The sequence below is a fragment of the Odocoileus virginianus genome, chromosome 4 (genome assembly GCF_023699985.2).
Source record: "Odocoileus virginianus isolate 20LAN1187 ecotype Illinois chromosome 4, Ovbor_1.2, whole genome shotgun sequence".
Lineage (NCBI taxonomy): Eukaryota > Metazoa > Chordata > Mammalia > Artiodactyla > Cervidae > Odocoileus > Odocoileus virginianus.
The window spans coordinates 65,571,878-65,582,425 of record NC_069677.1 but is presented as its reverse complement, the minus strand read 5'-3'; the positions used below and the strand labels follow the sequence as shown (position 1 = coordinate 65,582,425).

Sequence of the window (10,548 nt, the reverse complement as noted above, 5' to 3'; positions counted from 1 at the left end):
AAGTTCACGGTTCAGGTACTGTTGAAGCCTGGCTTGGAGAATTTTGAGCATTACTTTACCGCATGTGAGATGAGTGCAATTGTGTGGTAGTTTGAGCATTCTTTGGCATAGCCTTTCTTTGGGATTAGAATGAAAACTGATCTTTTCCAGTCCTGTGGCCACTGCTGAGTTTTTCAAATTTGCTGACATATTGAGTGTAGCACTTTCAGAGAATCCTCTTTTAGGATTTGAAACAGCTCAACTGGAATTCTATCACCTCCAGTAGCTTTGTTTGTAGTGATGCTTCCTAAGGCCCACTTGACTTCACATTCCATGATACCTGTTTCTAGGTGAGTGATCACACCATCGTGATTATCTGGGTCATGAAGATCTTTTTTGTACAGTTCTGTGTATTCTTGCCACTTCTTCTTAATATCTTCTGCTTCTGTTAGGTCCATACCATTTCTGTCCTTGTTGAGCCTATCTTTGCATGAAATGTTCCCTTGGTATCTCTAATTTCTTGAAGAGATCTCTAGTCTCCCATTCTGTTGTTTTCCTCTATTTCTTTGCACTGATCACTGAGGAAGGCTTTCTTATCTCTCCTTGCTATTCTTTGGAACTCTGCATTTAGATGCTTATATCTTTCCTTTTCTCCTTTGCTTTTCACTTCTCTTCTTTTCATAGCTATTTGTAAGGCCTCCTCAGACAACCATTTTGCCTTTTTGCATTTCTTTTCCTTGGGGATGGTCTTGCTCCCTGTCTCCTGTACAATGTCATGAACTTCCATCCATTGTTCATCAGGCACTCTGTCAGACCTAGTTCCTTAAATCTATTTCTCACTTCCACTGTATAATCATTAGGGATTTGATTTAGGTCATACCTGAATGGTCTAATGGTTTTCCCCACTTTCTTCAATTTAAGTCTGAATCTGGCAATAAGGAGTTCATGATCTGAGCCACAGTCAGCTCCCAGGCTTGTTTTTTGCTGCCTGTATAGAGCAGATCTCCATCTTTGGCTGCAAAGAATGTAATCAATCTGATATCGATGTTGGCCGTCTGGTGATGTCCATGTGTAGAGTCTTCTCTTGCGTTGTTGGAAGAGGGTGTTTGCTATGACCAGTGCGTTCTCTTGGCAAAACTCTATTAGCCTTTGTGCTGCTTCATTCCGTACTCCAAGGCCAAATTTGCCTTTTACTCTAGGTGTTTCTTGACTTCCTACTTTTGCATTCCAGTCCCCTATAATGAAAGGGACATCTTTTTTGGGTGTTAGTTCTAAAAGGTCTTGTAGGTCTTCATAGACGCAATCAGAAATAAATTGTCAGGTATAGGATGACATACTCAGAAGGATGTTTGATTAGGGAATCAAACACCTCAAATTTGATAGGAGATTTCAGTTTTATTAAAAATAAAAAACTGGGCCTAAATTTTGAGTTTCAGATTATTAATACTATCAAGGTTTACCGAAAAACAGTAAAGTATAAGACATTGTTCTTAAGTCTGCTTTGCCCTTGTACAAGGAAATTCTTTCTGGCCCCTCTTTGGTTAGAGTTCTTCATGATAGCTATAAATAGAAAAATTATAGGGTGTATTACTTTAGCATATTACATGTCTAAGGGGCCTAAATATTTAATAGATAGCTTCACGTGACAGCCTTTTAGTTTCAAATTTGAGTTAAATTAGTAAGTTGCTTTGTAAGAGACATATAAAACAAAAGTAAACCCAGACCCATAGGAGTCTGATGGCTTACCCTTTCTATGACTAAAAACAGTTTTGTGTTTTTAAACAGAGCTCTGTGGGGTTTACATTTTTTAATTAAATTAAGTAGAAAAATCAATACAAAAAACTAAATGTATAGTGTATGTGTGCTAAGTCACCTTCACTTGTGTCTGACTCTGTGAGGCCCTATGAACTGTAGCCTGCCAGGCTCCTCTGTCCATGGAATTCTCCAGGCAAGAAAACTGAATTGGGTAGCCATTCCCTTCCCCAAGGGATCCTCCCAACCCATGGATTGAACCCTGGTCTCCTGCATTACCTTGTGGCTCAACTGGTAAAGAACCTGCCTGCAATGCGGGAGATCTGGGTTCGATCCCTGGGTTGGGAAGATCCCCTGGAGAAGGGATTCCCACTCCAGTATTCTGGCCTAGAAAATTCCATGGACTGTATAGTCTATGGAGTTGCAAAGAGTTGGACACAACTGAGCGTCTTTCACTTTCACTTTCTCCTGCATTAAAGGCAGATTCTTTACTGTCTGAGCCACCTGGGAAGCCCAGAAAAAGCAAACCTATGCGTAAAATAGACAATCAACAAGGACCTACTCTATGGCACAGGGAACTCTACTTGAAATTCTGTAGTAACCTATATAGGAAAAGAATCTGAGAAAGAATGGATATATGAATATGTATAACTGAACCTCTTTCTGTACACCTGAAACTATCACAACATTGTAAATCAACTATACCCCATATAAAATAAAAATTAAATTAAAAAAGAAAAATTAAATCCATGTCACTAGCCCTGTGCCACTAGAAAGGATACTCAAACATTGAGATTATATAATCACATATTCAAACCCTCCAAGAGCTGCTCAAAATAATACTGTATTTTAGTTTGCTTTATATTTGGAACACAGTTTTCTGCTGGTTTTAATTGATTTCCATTTAACAAAAGAAGCACATGTCTTCACCATATGACTAAACTTGTTTAGGAACTTAATGCCAGTCTTCAAGGCCATGGAGTCTGCTTTCTGCTTGAAGATATTCTTCTCCCTTCAAAATCAGTTGCTCTCCTAGCCTGCTTACAATTGTTATTTTAGGCCTATATACATGTATGTATGTGTGTATGTATATATACTTGTCCTTGTTATAGATACAATAGCTTCTCAAATTTACCTAAGGTTACTAATTAGAATACAAAAATATTATCTTATGTTCCCATAACTCTATTTCCCATTAGTTCAGCTTTTTAAATTAAAAAAAAATAGTTCTTTTGAAAACATTACATCTGTACCTTCTTCTGATTATTTTTCAACTAAGTGAATCAGAAAAACGTGCATCAAAAAAATTGCCTATCCTTTGCCCCCATTAAAAAAAAACCCAACTTGGGTTTTTTCTATTCTGGAAACTTTCAAGGATATACAAAGTAAACAAAGTATAATGAACTTCATGTACCCATCATCCAGTTTCAATAAACATCAATGTTCTGCCATTATTTTTATAGCCAAATTATTAATTAAATAATCTTTCACATTGAGTTGGTCATTTGAATTTATATTTCATTTAGTAAATAACCCTGTTAGACCATATCATATACTCTTTTATAAGACACCAAACACCGTGTATGATAGTATTAGAAATTATTACCCAATACCCTTCCCCCACCATTTACAGGGCATTTTCTGTGCCAATGTGCTCATGGTTTATGAAAGCACTGGTTCATCTAATTAAAGATAATCAACAATGCAAGATCTGCCCTTTAACCTGCAAAGGAAGTAGAGATGCTGTTTGTTAAAGGATTAGTAAAAGCATTCAAAATTAGAATCAGTGTGTGGAAAACAACATTTTCTGTTAAGAGGAATATGTATTCATGACTGTGTTTCTCAGATACAATAAAATGCCAACACAATTATAGCTGTCACTTGTGGGAAAGAAAGGACTATTTCTAGGGAAATCTTAATATCCATTCTGTGAGGGACAATGGTCTTTCAGTGATTTAGTACCACAGTCCTAGTTACAACACCAAGTTATAAATAAGATGCTGTTTTAAGAATTGGAATACTTTTTTCTGTATGAATGAATGAATGTGAAGTCGCTCAGTTGTGTCTCACTCTTTGCGACCCCAAGAACTGTAGCCTACTAGGCTCCTCTGTCCATGGGATTTTTCCAGGCAAGAGTACTGGAGTGGGTTGCCATTTCCTTCTCCAGGAGATCTTCCCGACCCAGGGATTGAACCCGGGTCTCCCGCATTGTAGGCAGACGCTTTACCACCTGAGCCACCAGGGAAGCCTCTTTTTCTGTATACATAATTCTAAAATTCAGAAATAAATGAAGAGTTTTAGCAAATTGAGAGCCAAAATATCTTGCTTGTGCCCACTAGAAACTAGTAAATGAATTCTGCTGACTGGAGAGCCGACTGAGCCAGTGGTCCACAACGATTTCTTCCTCATTCTGCCTCATCCAGTTTTGCGAAGATTCCCCAGAGCTTTGTCATCATTTACCCTGGAGGCAGTAATTGGGTGGTGGAGGCAAGATGGACACTGTTGTTGTCTGATACTTTTTTAAAAAAATCAATGTATTTATTTTGGCTGTGCTAGGTCTTCTTTGCTGTGTGGGCTTTTCTCTAGCTGTAAAGAGCAGGGGCGACTCTCGAGCTGCAGTGCACATGCTTCTCATTGCAGTGGCTTCTCTTCTTGTGGAGCACAGGGTCTAGGCCCACAGACTTCAACAGTTGCAGCATGAGGGCTCATCAGTTGTGGCGCACAGGCCTAGCGCATGTGGATCGAACCAGTGTCCCCTGAACTGCTCGGTTGCTTAGTTGTGTCTAACTGTTTGCAACCCCATGGACTACAGCCCACCAGATTCCTCTGTCCATGGAAAATTCCAGGCAAGGATACTGGAGTGGGTTGCCATTTACTACTCCAACTCGGCCACCCTGACTACCACTGGGCCATCCCGACTACCACTGTACCACCAGGGAAATCCAAAATAACTTTGCTTTCACAAGGGAGACTTAAGTATGGTAAAGTCCATCTAGAAGGAATAATACTGTGATTAAATTTGATATTTCATCTGCTCATAACTGGTGGGCCAATATATCCCAATACACTTAGTATATTCTCTCCCAAGTAAGGCTCAAGAATCATGTATCAGAGAAACAAATAGTTGCTGTGTTTTGAATTAGGATGTAAACTTTTTCCCAAACTGAAATCGGTTGGATTAGTTATTACACTAAGCTAGGCATGAATTTTGAAAACACTTATTGAATTATATTTTTACTTACTTAATTGAAAAAGCATTATGTACGAAAAGCATATTAATGACCATTAAAAATATACAAACTACAAATATCTGGCAGTGTTCAGTTATCTTTGAAATGCTATTTCATAATGTTCTTGTTTACCATGTTTCTGTAGTGTGTGCCAGGTTATTTCCCGAAGTGTGCTTGTTAACACACACACAAAATCAATAAAGCAGATGGTTTTATATTTTATTTCAAACAGACTGCATCTTCACTGTTGCCCAAACTAGAAAGCCTGCTACCAGCTCTACCAATATTTTAGCTGTCCTCTAATTCGTAGTTCGATTTTAAATGAGACAAAAAATAGTTAACTACTTCCATTCCTCAGTTCCTTTCCAACCTTATTTAGGAACTGTAGAGATGTATTCTAGTTTGCGTGCACAATATTTTGCTATTTCTAATACCATTTTCATGCCAAACTTTACAAAAGGCTTCTACAAATCTATTGCTGTCATTGGTTCGACAAAATAACTGGATTTGGTCATAATTATAAATTTAGGTTTCCTAAGCACAGGGGGAAATCACTTTATAATAATATATTCTTCTATCCCTTTTCAATTTGTGAAGGACATAATTCCTTGCTTAGATAAACAAAGTGAGGAAATGCCAGAATTTTGTTATCCACTTACTCCTTTAACGCATTTGCAGGCTGTTTAACACTCTCTGATGGACTATAATGCATCATTCCAAACAATAAGGTGTGTGCTATTCCTTCACTGATAATTTTTATTTGCTGATAAAACAGAGGCGGTGCTCCATTTCTGTTCTCTAAAAACAAAACAAACCCCCACCTCCTGCCCAAACTCCCATTTAAATTTTTTCATGCTGTCACAAGTCTCAGAGCACGGTACTCTTCAGCTCCACCTCGTGTAGGAAAATAACGACTGCACTCTCAGCTCTGACCAAAGGGAGCAACCATGCTGTGGAAAAGATGAAAAGTCAGGAACATTATTTAGGAATCAAACTAAAGGAAGAATTGATTTCCTGTAGAGCCTGAGTGAGAAAAGCAGGTCTTAACAGCTGACAGGAACTTCAGGAAAACATGGGTATTGGTTTCATTGATAAATTCAATTAAATCTGGAGAAAACTATACTGAATTTACTTAATACTGGCAAACTTTGGATAAAATCCCCACTGACCTAGGATTCCTAGCTGACTCCTTCAAAAGAGCCAAGTCAGCGCCTTCTCTGAGCAGCGGTATGTAGTACGTCAAACATCTTCACGAAAAACTACAGCCGACTATCTTTTAGTCACGTCATAAAGCCCAGAGGAGAACGCCTGGAAACGGTTTACGGAGAGGGGTGAGGTCCCCTTCTCGGCGAAGACGACTTAGCTGACTGGAGTAGTTTCCGCGCTCTCCGCGTCCCGCGCCGCAGCAGGCAAGGAAGCGAAGGGACCCCGGGTCCCGGTCGCCCGCAGCATCTCCCCAGAGTCCTCCTTCTGAGAAACCTGTGGGTCAGGGACGCTCACCTTCTGCTTGTCATTATAAACCTGCTTCTTATTAAGCTCTCGTGATTTTTTTTTTTTTTTTTAAGTTGCTTTGCACAGTTTTCGCTTCCTCAGGCCAGGGATGAGGGAGCCCAGCGCGTCCCTGAGCCCGGCCGGGTACCGCGGGGCGGGGCGGGGCCGGGCGGGGGCGGGGCAATGGGCGGGGCATCTTCGCCGCGTCCGGCTGCGCCCAGCCGCGGGCGGGAGGCGGTGGCGGCGGCGGCGGCGGCGGGGCCTGAACAGCGCGGGGATTGGCTGCGGAGGGCGGAGACGTCAGGCTCCCGCGGCCGGAGCTGCGGCCCCGGCTCGGCGCGGCGCAGCGCAGTCCGCTTGAGCGCTCACCGCAGCGAGAAGGTTTCCTGTGCCGTCGCGCCTTCCGCCGCCGCCGCCGCCGCCGCCGGGCTTCGCCGCTCGTGCCGGGACGCGCCTCCCCGCTCCTCGCCGCTTCCACCCCCGCGGCCGCCGCACCTCTCGCAGTCGGCACACACACCATGACGAAGACAGACAAGAAGTCCTTCAACCAGAGCCTGGCCGAGTGGAAGCTCTTCATCTACAACCGGACAACCGGAGAGTTCCTGGGGCGCACTGCCAAGAGCTGGGGTGAGCGGGCGGCGGTTGGGCACCCGGGCCGGCCGCGGTCTGGGGGGACGCCGGGCGGGGTCGGGTGGGAAGGGAAGGCGGGAGGTGGCTCCCCGCGTGGGGGCCCCAGGAGCCACCGCCGCCCGCAGCGGTCTTCGTCTCGGTCGCCAGACTCGAACGCGAGCCGCAGCGGCGGCAGAGGAGTAGCGCGGCCCCATTCATTTCTCTCTGGGCCAACGGGCGGGCGAGGCGGCGGGGCCCGCTGGCAGCCCCCGCCGGCTCCTTCCTCCCGGCTGGGAGCGGGCGCACGTGCAGCCCGGGCCTGAGGCGCCGGAAGCCGGGGACCGCTGCCCCGAGCCCCGAGCGCGTGGGGGCCGAGTGCCCGGCCTCCTTTGTACGGAGCGCGCCGGCCCCGAGAGGCCCTGGCGGAGGCGGCCGGCTGCGCCGAGCGGTCGGGGAAGCTAGACCCTGCCCCACGCCCGGGGAGAGGAAATTTCCACTCCCGCCGCTATCTTGTGACTCGTCCACGCTGCCACCCCAGCCGGTCGGAAGAGTGTGAACGAGTGTTCACTGTGTGGGCTGCACGACTGTGTTAGCACACAAGCACACGGTATCCGAAAATGCAATTGAATTTGTCCAGTGAAAAGACCCTAAAAAGGTCGCTTCCTCCCTAATTCCTTTTTAGTGACACAGGTTTTCTTCCTTACCAACGTGCTTCAATTGGGGAAAGTAAATCCGGTCTGAAAGTCACGGGTTTTTGTTTGTTTGTTTTTTGCCCTGTGCTTTCCAAACGTGTGATGGTTGTATTTGCTAGCAGTTTTCCTCTGCATGGGTTCTTTGTTTTAAAAGAAATATTTAAACCATCCACCAGTGTGGTGCTGCCTTCGAGTGCCTCTTTTTTTGGAAAAACTGTTAACATCTGAATCAGGACTAGTGCTCCCCTCCTTTAAACTTAAGTTAACGTATTTTTTTTCCTTTTGAAAAATATTCTGTTAGTCGGACATGACAGACTTTTCTGCGTGAGAGTATTTCTAGACTGGAGAACTATTTGAGCACGACACTTTGAAAAGAAGCATGAAGAGTGAATTAGCTTAGGAAATAACTGTTGCTGCTACCTGAAATCGGCTCTTCCAGAATAGAAAGGCGGCTTAAAGCTCTATCACAAGTTGCAGGGGGGCCTTGGAGGGTTTTTTTTTAGCCCAAACCCTGCTTCAGAGATGAGAAAAAATGAGCCCCAGAGAAGCGGTGATTTTGTTTGTGTAAAATTACATATTCCACAGAGCCAAGAAAAGAACCCAGTTGTCCTTTAATCCTAGTCCAGCGGTTGTATTATTTTACAGATGCCTTGCCTCACAGCATGATAATCACGATTTTTATTCAAATGGATGGCTGTGGGGAACCCACTAGTGTGATGAGGAAATAGATCTTGCATTTAGAATTAAATGGGGCGGGACTGTAAACAATTATTTTTGTTTTTAGAGTGTACTATTTGCTGAAGGAATATTTGAGTGGTGAAGAGGGATGAACTTGTGTAGACTACCTTTCTCAGTTCCAGTACTAAGTATCTTCATGTTCTGTTAGAGTGACATTTCTTTTCTTTTCTTTTGAATGACATTTCTTAATGCAGGGTGTGCTCCTTAACCTTTGTATTACGTGCTGTTGGAGTAGAGATATTATTTGGTATCAGAGAATGCAGGATTATGTAAGCGCAGTGGAAGGAATACTAGTGAAGCTGGGATTAGATTTAGAAGAATGAAGGCAAGGCTTTTTATTTTCTGAATGGAAATTGTCAGCAAAGAGTAAATTTCTGCATTTATTGTAATAATAGTAAACCAGCACCGAATGGCATAAATAGGTGAGAACTATACATAATCCTATCACAGCGGGCGGAAGGACACTCCAAGGAGATGTGGGGGAGTGGTGCCTGTAGGCTGGAATCCAGCTGTCAGCGCTGTGTTCCCTCAAGCATGGGGTCCACCTGGAGAAGGCTATCATCTTGCCTTTATCAGAAAGGCAGTGTATGAGTGAGTTGCCTGATCTCATTACCCCTGTTAGACACTCAGTAGGGTCAACTCTTTGCAACCCCATGGAGTATAGCCCATTGGGCTCCTCTGTCCATGGAATTCTCCAGGCAAGGATACCAGAGTGGGTAGCCATTCCCTTCTCCAGGGGTTCTTCCCAACTGGAGAAGTCCACTATGCATATATCAGTACATTTGTGGGCAGACTTAATGCATATAATGTTATTGATTTTTTTTTTAACAGATCATACAGTAAATGTTGCTTTATAATCTTTTGAGTATATTATGGGCCTCTTCCTGTGTTATTAATAAAGATCTATATCATATTTAATAGCTATTCTATTGTATAGTTAGATGTACTTTTTTTTTTTTAGTCTAACATGTATCTTACGTATACATGGGAGATACCTATGGTAATAGAAATAATAATTCCATTTTTTTTTTAAAACCAGTGCATATTGTATGTACTGGGCCCTCCTCCCCCCTTTCTTTAATCCTTGTGCATTTTTGTAAATTGATTTCCTTGAAATATGTTTCTACTGGTGGAATTTCTGTGTTGCGGATAATCTGTGTACCTTTTATATTCTGAAAGCATGTTATAGTTTTTTTTTTTTCTTTTTAAACTTCATTTGTGCAGATGTTTTCTTTTGCTTTTGAAATTAATGAGGGAGGGGATTATTACATCTTTTTTTGACCTGGGTAGATTTGCTGGGCTGCTGGGGTGTAGAGACAACCTTTCTCTACCTCAAGGGTTCTATAAAGACATTCATTTAAGATGTTTCCTGATTTTAACTTTTACATTCAAGTCTTTAGCACATTTGTCCCAAATTTGTTACTTTCCAAGTGCACTATATATTAATATTTAAGAAGCAGTCTTGCTCTTTACATTTGGGATAAAGTGAGCATACCTCATGATCCATGTCATTGCCTTCTTTAAAACAGCTGTGTGAGGATTTTGACTAATTTCTTGTATATTTGGCTAATGTGTTACAGTTGATTTTGGCAGTTTCAGAATGCTTATATACATGTACTTTATTCCATTTTCACAGCTTTCTAATGCATACCATGTAGGTGATCAAAGTGTTCATAAGAGCCGATATCCAGGCTGAACGTAAGGGCAAGTCAGGAATAGTGAAAGTATTAGTTGCTCAGTTGTATCCAGCTCTTTACTAGCCCATGGACTGTAGCCCACCAGACTCCTCTGTCCATGGAATTCTACAGGCAAGAATATTGGAGTGGGTAACCATTCCCTTCTCCAAGGGATCTTCCCCAACCAGGGATTGAATCTGGGTCTCCTGCATTACAGGCCGATTCTTCACTGGCTTGGTAGAGCACATCAGGAATAAGTAATCGCTACTTATGAAAATACAGGACAAAGAAAATTTAGCAGCTTGTGGCTGATGTTGCAAATATTAAACCTAAATGCATTATATACAATTAGAGTGAAAGACAGTTTAGAGGTCACCTAGT

At 42.7% G+C, this 10,548-nt stretch overlaps 1 protein-coding gene across 2 annotated transcripts in view; it reads left to right on the top strand.

The window, feature by feature from the left end:
* Positions 1-6,730: 6,730 nt before the first annotated feature.
* The window catches only part of ATP1B3 (ATPase Na+/K+ transporting subunit beta 3), a 34,734-nt gene continuing 30,916 nt past the window's right edge, over positions 6,731-10,548 (top strand). The window contains exon 1 of one of the 2 annotated variants that reach the window (XM_020879312.2): positions 6,731-7,079. In XM_020879312.2, coding sequence (XP_020734971.1) covers positions 6,971-7,079 — 109 coding nt within the window. In that variant the 5' untranslated portion in view covers positions 6,731-6,970. The remainder of the gene's footprint in view (positions 7,080-10,548) is intronic. The other variant, XM_070466660.1, reaches the window with a different exon arrangement.